At 45.6% G+C, this 17500-nt stretch overlaps 1 protein-coding gene across 3 annotated transcripts in view; it reads right to left on the bottom strand.

Annotated features, from left to right (window-relative positions):
• Positions 1-307: 307 nt before the first annotated feature.
• The window catches only part of LOC311356665 (protein mono-ADP-ribosyltransferase PARP6), a 21661-nt gene continuing 4468 nt past the window's right edge, over positions 308-17500 (bottom strand). The window contains exons 5-23 of one of the 3 annotated variants that reach the window (XM_084476476.1): positions 17443-17500; positions 16814-16904; positions 15155-15221; positions 14767-14916; positions 13581-13731; positions 11870-12001; positions 10892-10987; positions 10559-10651; positions 9628-9753; positions 9084-9149; positions 8768-8835; positions 8507-8555; positions 7890-8002; positions 6367-6439; positions 4242-4311; positions 3486-3565; positions 3154-3235; positions 2916-3000; positions 308-2505 (exon numbers count right to left, since the gene is read on the bottom strand). The exon at positions 17443-17500 is cut by the window's right edge and continues 3 nt beyond it. In XM_084476476.1, coding sequence (XP_084332602.1) covers positions 2403-2505; positions 2916-3000; positions 3154-3235; positions 3486-3565; positions 4242-4311; positions 6367-6439; positions 7890-8002; positions 8507-8555; positions 8768-8835; positions 9084-9149; positions 9628-9753; positions 10559-10651; positions 10892-10987; positions 11870-12001; positions 13581-13731; positions 14767-14916; positions 15155-15221; positions 16814-16904; positions 17443-17500 — 1753 coding nt within the window. In that variant the 3' untranslated portion in view covers positions 308-2402. Of the gene's footprint in view, positions 2506-2915; positions 3001-3153; positions 3236-3485; positions 3566-4174; positions 6440-7889; positions 8003-8506; positions 8556-8767; positions 8836-9083; positions 9150-9609; positions 9754-10558; positions 10652-10891; positions 10988-11869; positions 12002-13580; positions 13732-14766; positions 14917-15154; positions 15222-16813; positions 16905-17442 lie in introns of those variants that run through there. The other 2 variants (XR_014637682.1, XM_084476475.1) reach the window with 2 other exon arrangements.

Genomic DNA, 17500 nt, shown 5'->3' on the forward strand with positions numbered 1-17500 from the left:
GCGTTGTTTATTTGAAATCAACACAGCGTAATTCATTATAAATGTGTCTCATAATAGTGATATCTTTAATAGACCTACCGTTTGAATCGCATTGGCGTTGTGTGGCAGGTTGTATGTGATCACAGCGGGGTGGAGGATGCAGATGCTCTGTGCAGTGATGGGGAAACAGCGCCCCCTGTGGTCCGAGGCCAGTCACTGCTCATCCTAACTCCTGGTATCGTCCCTACACTCCGGTGACAATTCGCTGGCAACAAAGAAAACCACACTGTATCTAAAATTGTGCAAAATCGGTCTTTATTCTTTTTATCATAACCTTTCATCATCATCATCATTACCATCAGTATAATTACAACCATTATCGTCATCATTATCTTCAAAACAACACCAGGGTGAGCCAGAAAGATAGGCAGACAAAGAGAAAGAAAGAGGGAGGGAGCGAGTGAGGGGGGATGGAGAAAAAGGGAGGGAGATAGAAAGGGTGAGGAAGGGCGAGTGAGAGAGTGACAGAGAGGAGAGGGGAGAGAAAGGGGTAGGGAGAGAGAGACTGTGGAATATATTTTCTCAGTGTACTGACTTGACAAAAACAGGCATTAATCATGACATCAGATTCAACTCTTTCAGCTGTAGGGGGAGGGGCTAAGGCGTTAGAAAGTGCCCCCTCTGTAACGAGTCTCTGAATGCGTGCACCTCTTTCTGGCAAACGTCCTCATTCAACAATGTCTCCCAGTCCTTATTTACACTTGGCCATCACACACACCTCCTCGACCTCTAACCCGTCTCCACCGACGGTACAGCCTGCCGACACTGGTCCAATCCAGACAGGATGAGGCCGATGGCGATTCAGTCGTCATGACGCCCAGCCTCTTCTCACTTTGACCCTCCTCTTGCCTTCCACCACTGGTCTGATCCACTGGTCTGATTCTTCTGGCTGAGCCGATGGTAAATAAGTGCAATGTCTATTATAATTGAGCAAATACACACACATACACACACATGTATACATACGTACACGCACTACGCAGAAGCACGCACATTCGCCCACACTCCCATGACACACGTATCGGATGAACTGCGGTAACTGTACAAGATGGGCTCCCTCAGTCTCAGTCAATTACATTATGAGCCTCCTCACAGGGGATTGGATATTCAACTCAGTTCATAGTCATAATAGTAACGTCATCTGGTACAAAGATGGGAACTGTAACTGCGAAAGGGTGAGACAAATTTAAGCTGGACGTTTTGAGAAGCGATGGCTTCAAAGTGCCGTTCAGGAGCGATGTTCTCAACAAAGACAAGAAATCCAAACATGAAGGGATGGATTCACGCCACACGGGACAGCGTTCTGGTTTTTCTTGTGTTGTTGAGTGCAGGCTAGTGGAGTAATGCCTTCCGACCCGCACGGTTCAACTGTCGTCATTAGCAAAAGAATACCAAACAAACGCAACAGAGCGGTAATGCAAACACATCAAGAGATCAAACTTCTATACGCATGTAAGACCATCAATTATTCAGACCACAAAAGGGCGCTCATTAGCATTTGGAATGATTCCTTTTTTTCCACTAGATATTCACAAAGATAAATGAAAGATAAATGAAAGAGAGACAGAGAGAGATGAAGAGAGAAAGAGAGACAGAGAGAGAGCGAGAGAGAGAGACCAAAGGATCAGTGAAATCACAGCTGATAAAAGAACAAAAGATGCCTTGACAAAACTGGAGAGGAAATGGAAAATAGGTTTGAAAGGAAAGGCTTTTTTTGTGTGTGTGTGTGTGTGTGTGTGTGTGTGTGTGTGTGTGTGTGTGTGTGTGTGTGTGCGTGCGTGTGCGTGTGTGCATTTGTGTGTTTCAGTGTTTGTGAGCACACATGTTTGCGCAAGGAGTGGACCTTGTTACCATTCTGTGAATCGTTTCCTTTGTGTGTAATTCCACAGGTATGTTGTATGTCCACACACCCATGTGTGTCTGTGTGTGTTTGTGTGCGTCCACCAAAGGGCCGTATGAACGTCCCTGGGTGTGCGTGCGTGTGTAAACTCTGTACCCGCGCCGTGGCTCTTGGTTGTACTGCGATTGTCCGAGCCATCAGCACAACAGTTTATTTGACAGAGAGAAATAAACGGTGCGCGCTTGTAGCCTGAAGGCAGCTGACCGGTCCGCTATCACAACACAAGGTGAGGTAAACAACAACAAAAGAGGGTAACCACAAAAAAAACAAGTCTGATATATTGTTTCTGCGAAAAAAACAAAATTTGCTGTCAGCCTTTCGGGAGTGAGGCTGAGGCCGTTATCCGACCGCTGTCCGTCCGTCCGTCTGTCCGTCCGTCCGTGTGTGTGGGGGTACCAGTGGGTCTCCTGAGGGCCAGGTCAGAAGGGGAGGAGCTTGTGGCGCGGGGGTGAGGCTCTCTCCATTAGCTGGAGTAGATCTGGGTCCCTATCACACGCATGATCTCCTTCTGGACCTTGGGCTCCTGGGTGTTGATGTTGGCGTCGCCCACCTGGCCGTCCTCGTACCTGCGGAGGTCAGACAGTCACATCGTCTGGTGATTAGAGGGTTAACCCTAACCGTAACCCCTAACAACCAACCCTAACCCTAACCCTAACCTGGCCGTCCTCGCACCTGCAGAGATCAGACAGACACATCGTGGTTAGTGAGGTCCCCCCTTCACTGTAAAGCGCTTTGAGTGTCTAGAAAAGCGCTATATAAATTCAATTAATTATTATTATTATTATCGTCCGTTGATTAGATTAGAGATGCTGGTATTATTACTAATGTTGCTGCGGCAAAGATATGGAGTCCCACACGGTTAGCTTATCATAGCAGAAGAAGTATTAGTAGTAGTAGAAGTATGAGTCATGGTAGTAATAGTAGTAATAGTAGTAGGAGTAGTAGGACGTAAGGTGTGGTCTACGGGATCACTCACACGAAGAAGAAGCGCGTGCAGACGTGGTCGGACACGGGACACACCCAGATGTTCCCGTGCTTCTGCAGGTCTTTAGACGTGATCACTGGTTCAGGAAAAGAGAGGCAGAGACATGACACACGCTCGGTTAGGACACCTCGGGGGCGGTGGCTGGTGTCAAAAGCGATCGGACATCATTTTCCTTTTAGCAGTATGTGACGGTTCGGTTGACGCGTGCCGAGCACCGGCCGCTGGTTACCTTCGCACAGAGCGATGCAGTTCAGGTTTCGACTCTGGAGGAACCGTGACTGAATGGGGCGGCTCTGCTGACAGGAAGCATTCTGTCCAGAGGATGTTGGTTAGAAACAACGGTTTCCCTCACACACAAACATCACAATGCAAACCAGGGCTAACATTTTAGTAAACAACACAACACTTCTGAAAAGTTCAGAGCGTCATAACACCCCCCTCTGATGACCTGAAGACCCTGAATGGGTAAATCATGTAGGCCCGCTCGTTACAAGGAAACAGCCGTGGCGTAGCATAGTGTAACTCGTTTAGTGTAGCATTAGCATCTCGTGCCGTGTTTACCTGTGGGATGGTGTTCATGCGGTTGTAGCGCTGCACCAGCTCATCTTTGGTGGGCATGCGGTGCTGTCCTTTCCCCATTCCTTCAACACAAACCGGAGGGAGAACACAACGTCACCACAACCCGTCTTCACGCACACTCACCTCAGGCGTGGGATTCTTGTACACAGAAACTGACTCAGACCCAGGTCAGTTGTAGCATTTGACAGGTGTTTCAAGGTTTTCAAGAATGTGTAGGAACTATACTATATCTATACTACTAGTATAAATAATATACTGTACTATACCATACTACTAGTATAGATATAGGTTCTAGGCTTTGCAGGAGTGACGATGTGTCAATGACACATCAATGTTTTTATACTTCTTTTGCATAATGGAGATAAATACAATCCACTCAATGTTGTGGACATTCTGAGTTCACTTAGGTCTGTAACGCCTCATTTAAATTCAACAAGGACAACGGTTTTCTGTATAGTTGCCAAACCCCAACATAAACCCCACAAAAGTGATCCAGTGGCAAGACAGCAACAACACACCACTCCCCCCCCCTCCCCCCGCCCCAACAAAAAAATAATAGCTTTGACCCCAAATACTGAACACCACAGAACAAAGAGCAGATGCAACACCCACATGTGAAAATGGACTCTTCCACTGTGACATCCAGGCAGTGTAAAGTACACACACAGCGGACTCAACCAACACAGTGGCAGATGGGGGTGAGCGGCAGGAGGTAGCGAAGGAAAGAGTAGTTCCTACCTGAGTATCCAAATGAAATGCTGGAGATTGGGCTGAGATAGATGCCCTTTCCATAGGCTGCCCCGTGCAGCTTTGGTTAGGAAGGATTAGGAAGGAAGCATGGGTCACTAGAGAGTCGCTCAGCATGTGGTCTGACGCACACACACACAGACCCAGCCAGACACACACCAGGGACTGCTTGGTCACATAGTATGAGTACAGAATCCTCTGCCGATGTAGCGAGCACAAGGGAGCTTGTTCTTGCACACTAATGTCTTTAAGGGACATGGTCTGCGTCACTGCCTCACTGTTTTTTCCCCTGATATAAGCCGACACTGACATCTCCAATAAAATGAACAAGAGCAGCCATGTATTCCTCCTCCTACTCGCAAATATCAAGTGAGTAAATCCGTCAGGCTGACGGCAAACAGACACTTCCCTTCACTGCCGCAGAACTCCCATCAGTGTCCAGAAGTGAACCTCACTGGCAATTAATTCAACTGTCACCATTTGTTAAAGACGGCAAGTCAGACTGGAGATTAAGACCAAATTATGCATCAACAATGAAGGGTGACGGCTTTGAAAGCGAGTGTCTGTTTGCTGTTCGCAAAGCAGACAATACTGTCTACTGGGAATAATAGAAACTGGAATTACGGCAATTTGTTCTGAAATTCTAAAAGTCTAAATATATAAACTTCCAAGCAATGTTGGGTGGTTCAGTTTGAGGAAATAATACTCCTATTATTTGACCAACACTTCCACACACACACACTCACACATTCACCAGGAGACACACGCGACACCAAATAGATGGAAAAGCCGAGGAAGTCACAGCTGAGTCCTAGAGGTTCTGAGCGCCCGTGGTCAGACACGGCGTGACCGCGTGTGATGAGATGAGAGGGGACACTGTGACATGAGGAGGAGGAGGAACGCACGGAGAACAAAGTGATGATGAGGGTCCAGACCGCGGGCGAGAACGTCCACGATGAAGGTGAAGGAGACGGCGGTTCAGGGGAGGACAAGTCGCGTCGGGAAAGGAACAAAGGGCGGAGGAAAAGATGATATTTTGAGATGAAAAAGGTGCGAGGAGTTCAAGGAACGGCGTGTCTGGAAACATTGACAAAGGCCTGCGAGGGGTTTCTGTGTGACAGGGGAGCGATTTGGCTCCGGCGCCGTCACTCTGAAGACTGACGGCGAAGCGCTTCAAGGTGGAGGTGGGAGGATGAGAGGGAGGAATGGCGGTATCGAAGGTTACGGGGTACGACTTCAGTCGGTCGCGGGAGAAGCGGAGGAGATATAAATGGCACACGGAGCCATCTGTAAAAAGGCTGAACTTTCGCAGATTGTGAAAGTTTAGACGTCTCCAAAATACATCGTAATCTATTCTGGAAACGTCGAGATTAATCCCGCTCGAGCTGTTAGTCAAGCACACGCTCGTTTTTTGGCAGACGACTCACTCTGCCCACTGTGGAGTGGCAATCTTCTCAGGCTCTGATTTATCTTTGCTAAAGTATTCTAGAGCCGTGAGAAGCTTACGACTATCGGGGGAACATCTGTGGCCTTAAGCATCACAACAAAACAATAAACTCAGTGTATAACGTATGACGTATGATTGGTGTTTCATTCTTGACGACCGAGGAAGGGCACCGAATACTGACCTTCCATCATGGGGGCCGTCCCCACCATCGAGTACCGGAGCTCTAGAACGCCCCGTACTCCATACTCACTAGCCAGCCCCTTGTCCCCTGTCTCCTTGTGTCCTAGGACCTAACTTACACCCTGCTCTGAGTGGTTAACCCTTGGAGCACCTCAAGCAGGGCACACGTGAGGCTTCCTCATAGGCTAATGTCCGGGAGCACCGCAGGCTCCTCCCATTTTGTTCCATATAAGGAACACAGTGGGAGGAGGTGCACTGCTGCCATTGGATGCTGATACAGGAAATAGTTTCCAGTTTACCATTAAGGGGGTAAAAAGCTTTCTGTGTGCCTTGCTTTTTCTGGAGCTCCAATTCCAAAATGGTACAAAGGGAATCTGGCATCCGTTGACTGTCAAAATGGATCAGCTGGATAGCCTGCTCTGGTGTGGAGCACGCACTATCCAAATGGAGACGCGTCTTAGAGAAACCCAACTGCCCCGGGCTACGTACCTGCAGTTTGGTATAAGAGGCATTGACTAGTCCATTTCTCAGAACGGAGTGCCAGTTCTCTATATGGGAACCACTAGAGCAAGTGTAGAGGAAAAGAGGGGGAGAGATACAGATTCAGAGGGTGGTGAGGTTACAGAAGGAAGCTAGGACCTCAAACAGGCACAGCATGGGTGTGGATTCACTGAAACGACTGTTCCTGGTTAATCTTTATAAAATATACCTTGTTGTTGATTTAAATCTTGAATCGATCAAGCAAGACGCAAATATGTCTGCAAGCCAGGTAATCGTGAGGTATTTTCTATTTGTTAGGTATCTCATTTAACAAAAAACAAAGTTAGACTTCCATGGTATTTTACTAAATATTAGTTTTGGCGTCAAATCCTAATTGGTCTGTGCTGACCCATGGCGGGAATCTTCATTAGTCAGCACAGACCAATCAGAATTGTCCAGCATGCCCTCTGGGTGGGCCGATGTGTGGATGGATTGCTTCACTCTACAGACATTTAGTCATATTACATACATTTGAACAGAAGCAAAAACGTGCATTAAAAAGTGACTAAGTGCCGCTTTAAATAAAAGAACACCATTCTTTAGACATCTCACTAAAATCACCATCTATATTCTCTCCTCTTTTAAGTATGTATGAAGGTTATTTTAGTTCACACTCGCTTTGTGCTACATCAGTTCTTGTTTGTCTAAAAATGGATGTCTTATGTAAGTACAAAGAACACATGCAGCATCACGCTTCAGCTCCCATCCAGTGTGTTAAGAATAGAATAATGTGAATAGAGTGTGTGTGTGTCTGTCTGTCTGTCTGTCTGTCTGTCTGTCTGTCTGTCTGTCTGTCTGTCTGTCTGTCTGTGTGTGTGTGTGTGTGTGTGTGTGTGTGTGTGTGTGTGTGTGTGTGTGTGTGTGTGTGTATGTGTGTCTGTCTGTGTCTGTGAGTTTTTGTCTGTGCATGTGTGTGTGTGTCCGTGTGCGTGTCTGTGCCTGTGTCTGTGATTGTGTGCGTGAGAGTGAGTGTGTGTGTGTGTGTGTGTGTGTGTGTGTGTGTGTGTGTGTGTGTGTGTGTGTGTGTGTGTGTGCGTGTGTGTGTGTGTGTGTGTGTGTGTGAGCCCTCTTCCCTTCCCTCAACCAGAGCAAGATCCTGTAACTATTCTATCACATAGCTTTGTTATGGCGATGGTAGTTATGAGAGTGATCCACTCTCATCAAACTCTCCAACCACATGTTCCTATAATATGGCAAACCTCCAAACCCAATCTTAAATTCACAGGCCACTGAATTCAAGGTCTTGGACAAAATATTTCTTCATAGTTAATAAAAAGAGATCCACAGCTCAAAAAATATATATTCATAATATAATATCTATACATACACGCACTACAAATATATAATATCTATAGATGTGTAGTGTCACCTGACAAATTGATTTATTCCGGTTGCAAATAGAACAGTAGTGAAAGGTGGGAGTGCGATGGAGAGGGTGAGACGGGGAGGGTGAGACAGGGGGGTTGACTCACTGGAAGGCGAAGGTGCTCCCATACAGCTTCTTGGCCGTGCGGAAGCGTGCCTCCTTGGCCGGGGGGCTGCTGAGGAGCAGGAACTGGTGGGAGGTGTGCATGAACTTGAGTTGCTGTGAGAGAGAGAGAGAAGAGACAGAGAGAGAGAGAGAGAGAGAGAGAGAGAGAGAGAGAGAGAGAGAGAGAGAGAGAGAGAGAGAGAGAGACAGACACAGAAACAGAGACAGAGAGAGAGAGACAGAGAAGAGAGAGAGACAGAGAAACAGACAGAGAAGAGACAGAGAGAGAGAGAGACAGAGAAGAGACAGAGAGAGAGAGAGAGACAGAGAAGAGACAGAGAGAGAGAGAGAGAGAGAGAGAGAGAGAGACAGAGAAGAGACAGAGAGAGAGAGAGACAGAGAAGAGACAGAGAAGAGACAGAGAGAGAGAGAGAGAGAGAGAGAGAGAGAGACAGAGGGACATAAACAGAGACAGAGAGAGGTAGATAGAGAGAGAACAAAACGCCCAGTCAGCCATCGTACCAGTGGGTTGCTATGCTGCCCAGATCACTAACTGAATAACCTAATAACCCATCATGTCATCGTATCTCAACTCGTACTAATTTGATCTCATCTTACCCGACTGAGGGGCAGCTTGACGATGTGGGACCGGTTGCTGGAGATGATCCTGCAGGAGATGAGGAGACGATGGGACAGATGAACCACATGCAGGGGTCATCTTCACAATGTCATGTTGAACTTTACCGGCAGACAGCCCCATTACGCCTGATAGTTCTCGAAATGACACCAATGTGCTTCGTGTTTGAACAGATCTTGCATTTTTAGAGTTGTATGCGGCCTGGATTTGTTCTTGAAGGCCCAGGGATGTTCTCGACTCACCACTGCAGCAGGGGGTGGGCCAGCGGGTCCAGCTTATCCATCTGCTTCTTGATCTCCAGATAGGAGCCCTGTGGAAACACACACACACACACACACACACACACACACACACACACACAAACACACACAAGCACATTACTATACCCGAAATCGCTGCCATCCAAAAAAATTGTCCAGATAGTAAAAAAAAAGCTAATGCTAAATATTTAGGCCTGACAACTAACCACTACTCAACCGTCCCCATCACCATGGACTGAAAAACAACAAGGCAGCAGGTACTGACTAGCGTCCTGGTGTATGAAGTCTGTAGGGTTACCTGGGTCATCTCCCGGATGGACATGACGCTGTCCAGGGCTTTCTGCAGCCTCTCGTAGTTCTTCTTCTGTTAGAAGGCAGGGAGGGGAACCAAGAATGGAGGGGTGCAAACAAACAAACAGAGGGAGAGAGAGAGACAGAGACAGAAACAGAGAGAGAGAGAGAGAGAGAGAGAGAGAGAGAAAGAGCAGGTGTGAGAGAGAGAGAGCGGGAGTGAGAGAGAGGGAGAGAGACAGGGAGAGCAGGAGAGAGAAAGGAAGAGAATGAGCGAGAGAGAGAGAGGGAGAGAAAGAGAGCGGGAGAGAGAGAGAGGGAGAGCATTGAAGCGTCCAAAACACCCCAACAAATAAATATAGGTTGCATTAGTTTTTTCTCACCAAACTACATTTCCACTCCATGAAAACCAGACTACACCTTCTACCCTCACCTCTCAGACAAAGCCTGAGCTTCATTGACACCTTTAAGCACTTAGCAGACTCTGGGTTTTCAAAGAGCAGTTGCACTGTTTAAATGTATATGGTTATTACTGTTGTTGTTGATATGACCTTTGGGTTGAAGGCCAGAGTCTTGGGGTCATTGGGGTCGACCACGGAGGGGTACGGCTCAAAGATGATGCTCTTACGAGGAGACTCCAGAGCAGCTCTGCACATGGCCACCAGCAGGTCAACCACCTGCACGTCCACAGAGAAAATCCTCAGTTCATACTAACACACGGTAAACATTATATGTTCAGAGTAGCAGTGTCATCAGTGTCAATTTACATTTACGTTTACATTAAGGGCATCTAGCAGTTGCTTTTATCCAAAGCAACTATACGTGTTCTGGTAAGTGTACAATAAGTACATTTGCCAGAAGAAAGAGAAACATCAATATATCGCTACAGTGCCAAGTGCCAAGCACTAAAAATTGTTAGGTTAACCCATTCAACAACAAAGAACACAAAGAAGAATACAACAAAGATAGCTAGGATAAGAGGCTGCACGATGCTAAGTACTATTTTTAAGTGCAAGGAAGAACAATATACAAGGAGTGCGTAAGATATTTGTTCGTAATTGATGATTTACGTCAAATATAAGGTAGAAGGTACCCTGGAAATCCAGCGTTCTTGCGAGAGCACAATTTGAATTTGCTCAGTGAGTCACCCTGGGAACGAGCAATATACTCATTCCCCGATTCCCATGGATCCGAACATTAACCAATCACATCGGTGTATCTGATATAGGCAGGCCAAAAGCTTTGCTGTTGTACCGACGGATACGGCAAGAGTCTAATGTATTGGTCCGCTGGTAGCTTTTGCGTATGGGGCTCTGGATACGTCACCCCTTGTATTCTTCTGATTGGTCGTAGTGTTATCCAATTGCATGCAGTGATATTTTCAAATGCAAGTTGGGCCATTTTCATTACTCGTTGCCAGACCCTACAGCTTTCATGGCATCATGCGTTCCAGTAATATGAAACCCCTCGTGATGTTCTCACCTCTGCTCCAGTGGCCACCTCCTCAGCAGCGCCTGACATCACACCCAGCGTGTAGAAGGAGAACACACACAGTTCCCTGGTACAAACAGCAGGCTACACACACACACACACACATGCAGACACACACACAAACACATACACACATACACACTCACACACACGCACACACACACACACACACACACACACACACACACACACACACGCATGCAGACACACACAGACATATGCACACACACGTATGTCAGTTTAGCAGCTTCAATAGTATGTGCATAAATTCAAAATGAGAACATATCAAAAACAGCCGCTCAAAGTGGTTTTCCATGAGCGTACCTTCAGCATGGACCCGTTCTGGAAGACGTGCTGCTCGTCACACACCACGCAATACTCGTTGAGCGTGGGAATCCTCTGCTCAGAGTATTTCATAATCTATAGAGAGAACAACACACTGGTTTCCTTCACAGCCTCAACGCAGCGGACATGACTGCTCTAAACCCAAAGTGGGCCGTATTTAAATGAGTAAACGTTGTTGTGGCACCAAGTCATTAAGCAGTGATGATGGTGGGAGACAAGAGGGTTCTGTTTACGCTTAACTTTTGTGTTTAACTGCGGGCTGTTAAAACCTACTGCTGCATGTCCAACAGATGTTTGACTCGTGCTTTTACGTTCCCTCCTTAGCCTCTGGCATATTTAAAGATGATTATGACAATATATGGTTATATACTGATATATGCACCATAAGACAGGGATTCAACAATAGTGCTTCTTTGTACCACAGAGGCAGATAAGATACTTGACTGAAGTAAAGTTATGGTTTGACAGGTCCTACAGTCCAACATGTGTAAAACAAAACAAGCCCATATTGTAACGCAATTACGATGACACAGCAAAGAGGTAGAGTGACAGGTTCTCAACAACAAGGAATCCAACAAAATCTGTCACAGGACATACAGTATGTCTGATGTAGTCTTCAGTCACATTGTAGTGTTATGGATTGATCCTGGCCCAAACTTCAAAACAAAATGCACACGTTAGGATAAGATTTAAATATGGACTCAAATTATCCTCTATGGTTAAAAACATGCTTTTGCACCCGTTACCTGTTATTTTCCATTTTGGGTTCCTAAGTAACGTTGATCAAACATGCGGGCTACACCCCCTTAAATCTATTCATAGTGAGTGGAGACGATAACAAAGCCCTGCACCAAAATTAAAACAAAATGGCGACGAGAACGCAAAAAAAAAACAAATATGTAAAAGCGGGCCGGGACTGCCACACTGCACCCCCTAGTGGCGTCTCGGAGGCGTTACCTGCACTAAGAAGCCATACTCCAGCGTGGGGATGTTCTTGCAGTGGCCGCCCGCCTGGGATGAGAAAAACAGTTCAATCAGCTGCCGGGTGGTGATCTGCGCTGGAGCTCTGGCCGCCGGGACAGCCACAGTCTGATGGGTCAAGTGGAGACAAGGCATTATGGGAAACCGCTCCACTGAGGCTGGCTCGGGTGGAGGGAGAGGGGCGGGGAGGAGAGTGGAGGGTGGAGGCCGGTGGAGGAAGAGAGGAGCAGAGGACAACGTCACCACAATGGGTTAAAGGGGCAGTGTGTAGGATTTAGAGTCAGCTAGCGGAACAGACTTGGCAGAAATGGAATAGGATATTCACAAGTATGTTTTAATATGTGTATAATCCCATGAAAGTAGGAATTGTTGTGTAATGGTTACCTTAGAGGTAACCATTTATATCTACATAGGGAGTGTCACTAGATGTTGCTAAGGCTTACACATTACAGCTTTAACCATGGTTATGACTGGGAGGGGGAGAGGGAACACAGAATGAGAAGCACATGGAATGCGTCTATGAGGAGTTTACGATAAGGTCATCAAGTCCGTATTTTGTTTTGCTCCATAAATGTTTGAATGATTTTGATATATGTGACAGACATAATGTCAGTGGTTTGGATTAAATGTTTGGGGGCCTGAAAAAGGGTTCTCATTTGGTCTCACAGAATCCCGGTTGTCATTTCTGTGTTATTCTTTACTGATATGATACAGTAAAAGAGGGAAAGTCTCTGCTAAAGATAAGGGGTCTGCTTCTTCGGTCCAGAAGTACTTTTCTAGAGTGTGCTAGTTTGCTATTGGCTGCGCGTCCCTGATCGGGTGAGATGTGTGTTGTGACAACGTTTGACAACGGCCTCTCACACCTGCCTGGTTGTAAAGAAGGACTTCTCATAGGGTGTGAAATGAATAACTTAAATATGAAACATTAACAAAGCTGCCAGTGGATTATATTATATTATGATCACACATTAGGAGTACAAACCAAATAAATAAACAACAAACAACAACAAAACATCTGCTCTCCAGATGGAACAACATTTAGTACATTCTGGGGAATATTTCCTACTTGCATTTCACAAAAAAGACCTAAAAAGTCAGAGGTAAAAATAAGTAATAAAATAATAACATTGTGGGGGAAATATTTGTTGTACATAAAAGTGTGGCGTAAGTGTCATCATCTAATGAAGTATTGGTTAACTTTCTTTTCAAATTCATTTTTACTTCATCTTACTTGTAAGTCGCTAGAGCAAGTTCTCCTCAATGGCTAAACGGAGATGTATATTCCTTTGAATCAGTGCGAGCAGTGGTTCTCAAATGGGGGTACGCGTATCCCTAGGGTTACTTTGGACCCGTGAAAAAGAAAATCAGTGAAAAGAAAGGGCATCGAGAAAGCACCAAAATGTCGTCAGTTTCAGGAGGAATATATTTGGGATTCAGCAAATTGTGAATATTTGCACCCTTTCAATTGTATGTTTACACTGCCAAATAGAACACACATACATTATTTGTGTTCATAAAAAAAAGCCCAAAAAGGTTTTGTGCCGTGAAGGGGGTACTCAGCTGGGAAAATATCTTAGAGGGGGTACACTAGTAGAAATAGTTTGAGAACCACTGCTCTAGAAGTGGCCGTGGGTGAAGCCCCATAGCGGTGGTTTGGGTGGGAGCGGCTGCAGGTGGAGCTTCTGACCTGGCTGCTGGGCGGGTAGCTGAACAGCTCTCCTTTAGGGTTCTTCATGGTGCAGGAGATGGAGCGGTTCATGAGCCGGGTCACCCGGAGCTCCGGGACGCTCAGCTTGCCCTTCAGCACCGTGTCCTGGATCAGGGGGAAGCTGGGCGACCTGCAGGGAGACCGAGGACAGGGCGGTTTGAGGGTAGTGTTAGGGAGACGGGAGGACAGCGTGGTGAGGGAGGTGCGGGGTGGTGTTGTGACGACAGGCAGCCCGGTGCCCTGTCTGCTTCAGAACTATTGTTAAACTAACAGAAGTTTTTTTTTTTTTTTTAATAAAACTGTTTGAATTTGGGTCTAAGTCTTGGAAGACATTTATTTTTTATGCTAAATGCTAAAATGCTAAATAAAAAAAATAAAAAAATTGCTAAAATGTTCACAGTTATACGGGGGAATTATATGCTAAACACAAGCGTCATGCTACTTCAGACTAAAAACATTTTCCAGAGTGTTTTCTAGTTTGCTTTTGCCTGCCTTGCTCGAATGAGCGTGACGTGTGTTCTGTATTTGACAACGTCCCGTGAACCTACTCTATTTCTGTTTTAACGAAGGACGTTGCTTCAACGGTAATCGTGAACAGACTATTTCAATCTGCGCTCGTTAAATTGACCCGTCACTTTGGCGGAGAACTATTTGAGATGATGCATTATACTAAATCTATCTGGAGCTTTTTTCAAATGGCTCTGCTACTTCCTCTGAACTTCCTCTCTCTACTCATTAAGGCGGCGCCGTCTGTGACCCCGCTCTGTGAGACGTCCCATCATGGACATCTAGTGAGCAAATTGGATTTGGAGTCCCGGATCGCTTTAGCCACGGTTGGACGGGTTTTATTCCTCAAACATTCAGGGTTCCAAATAAGGCCGAACCAAAGTGATGTTTCCGCAGTGGAAATGCCCCCAAACCCTAGAATAAAGATTTACTCACTTTCACTTATTTAATTAGTATTTAAGTACATCTGATCTCGTATAGTATAGCCTTAAGGGCATGTCTTTCACCCAAAAATAGAAAGAGACAGAAAAGAGAGCAGAAGGAGCGTGCCGAGAGCGAGAGAGCGGGCGAGAGAGAGAGGAGGAGAGAGTGGGCCGAGAGCGAGAGAGAGGGAGAGGGAGAGGGAGAGGGAGAGGGAGAGAGTGAAAGGGAGACCTACTTGGGGATGGGGGAGAAGATGCTGAGGCCAGCTCTGAACTTCTTGATTGTTCCTCCAGCTTTGAACCAGCTGTGTCTCTTCTCCTGCTGGGCCTTCAGGAACTCGTTGCTGAGGTGTTTCCACTGCTGGGAGGTGAAGGTGCTCAGGATCCTGGAGAGCAATGCCACCACAAAGTCATCCACAACGAAGAAGACAAGTCTTCCAAAAATGTACGGGAAGATTTTATATTTTCTGTACCATATACTGATGATATTGTATGCATGACATGGTGGTAACATGTTTCTCCTCACTTAGGGGATAGAATGTATGCAGCTTAGGGAGAAGCCGTTAAACAATCTTAGTCTTGTATGGTTGAACTATGGTTGAACTGGAGGAGATGAGCACTCACTTCTTCAGCTGAAGGCCAAGACTGAAGCCCTCTTTGTTAGAGGGCTGGAACACCTCCACGGATGGCTCTGAGGACAAATATGAAAAGTTAATGTACAATATTCACATATCACCATTCAGAAATGCACATGGAAGGTACCTATATAGACGGCTTATTTATTAATCTTCATATCTATTTCTCTTCTTACCCTCTGACGGTATCATATTTTCTATTTACTGTTATCACGACTCATATTATTATCATTATTTACTAGTATTTAATCATGTAGCTTTTGTTCAAAGTGACTGACATGACGTGTCTTTAAGGAGCAGGGGCCTCATGTACTAAGACTTGCGTGGATTTCTGACTAAAACTTTGCGGATGCCAAAATGTGGAAAGCTGCTGCGCACAAAAAAATCTGGATGTATAAATTCTTGCGTAAGCACGATTTCACGCAGATTCTCTTTGTACATCCCAATTAACGTGAAATTGAGCGCACATGCACGAACCCGTCTCTCCGCTCAGTCTACTCCCTCATTTAATATGCTAATTCGTATAAATAGGCCTGCAGTAGTGCGCCCGTTAGGAGAAAGGAGAAAATGGAGAAAGGAAGAAAAAATAACTTTAGTGAATGCGAGGTGGAGGTGCTGATTTCGGAGGTAGCAGCCAGAAATAAGATCTTGTTTGGCTCTCTTTCCTCCGGAATCAGCACCAAAAGCAAAAAACTGGCATGGGAAAACGTTGCCAAGTCGGTCAATGAGGTTGGGGCAGAAAGCCGAACTGTGGCTGACATTAAAAAAAATTTGATTTTGGGATCGGCTCCTTTTTGGCAAAAAAATCATAATAGTCGCGGAACACCCCTTCATTTCGAATGCGACCATCTTCTAACAAGGCCAACACTGCCATTGTCAACCTATCGATTATTGCCACATTTTGCGCATGCTTTTATAGTCTCATTTATTTGGATGCATTCCCATACACCCAAGGTGTCAATAATATTATAAATTGACCGACTGGTTCATTGATTGATTGATTGCAGTCAAGAATCTGACGACAAATGCGTGAAGAGAGATCCATTAGTCCAGATGTCATGTGTGGTCCTGAAATATGTAACGTTTAAATAATAAAATAATATTGCTGGGGCTTCCTTTTAATTTCCTTTTAACTCCAATAGTGACAGTATAATTTTATGGGTCTGTTTACGTTTAGCCTAATATCAACAACAGTGTCACATTATGCATCTCGACAACAATAACGCATGATTGAAGTGCATTTAAGATCACACATCCCAACGTTCAAATCCACTTTAAACTAGCCTCATATTGCAATATTACTTCATGACTCGTGATCGAGTATGCCTAATGTTGTTGCGCTGCATTGCCTCTATGTGCCGCCAACTGACAAAATGCAGCAGAAATGTGCGTAAGCCAGGCATTTAGTTTGCGTGGAGAACCGCACTTTCTCACGTCAAGGCAGTCTTTGTACATCCGAACGTCTGCTTGAGAAGTGGCTTACGCAGCTTTTTTGTGCGTAAGCAAGCTTTGTACATGAGGCCCCAGGTCATCTTGCTGAAGGATGCCTACAGGCAGACAGGAAGACAAACAGCCTAACTAGAGCCTCCTTCCTCCTGTCTCTCTCTGAGGGTTCAGTTCCAGAAGATGGACAGAGAGGTCGACTCACCTGGTCCATCGAGATACTGAGACAGAGAGAAGCGCAGTCTCAGAATAATGGGCTCTGTCCTGATCACCTTCCAGGCTGTAGCTACCTCCTCCTGAGTGGGATGGAGACACCCACGCACACAGACACACACACACACATACACACACACACACACACATACACACACACACACACACACACACACACACACACACACACACAACCAGACAGACGCACACGCACACATATACACACACACACAACCAGACACATAGACACACACAAACACAGATGCACACACGCACGCACACACACAAACACAGATGCGCACACACACGCACGCACACACATACACACACACATATACACACACAAACACTTAATTATGCAATAGAAAGTCTATCTAAAAATCAATGTACATGAACACAGGAAAACTCCTTACTGCATTAAAATACATAGTGTATGTTCCACGTTCAAAACTCTAAAACACATGCACAGGTTTGAGAACTAAAACATAGACATTTGAAGGTATTCAGTCTGGTCAATGATGTGTTATTTAATGTTCTAATTATAGACTAAGCATCAAACAAGCACCTGCCAGTGAATACTGCAACACAGAGGCAAACGGATAATCCAAAATACCCACTCACGTCTAAGAAACTGATGTTGATTTGGAGATCGATGTCCACGTCATCAATGGTGCCATAC

The sequence above is a fragment of the Micromesistius poutassou genome (genome assembly GCF_964030765.1).
Source record: "Micromesistius poutassou genome assembly, chromosome: 12".
NCBI lineage: Eukaryota > Metazoa > Chordata > Actinopteri > Gadiformes > Gadidae > Micromesistius > Micromesistius poutassou.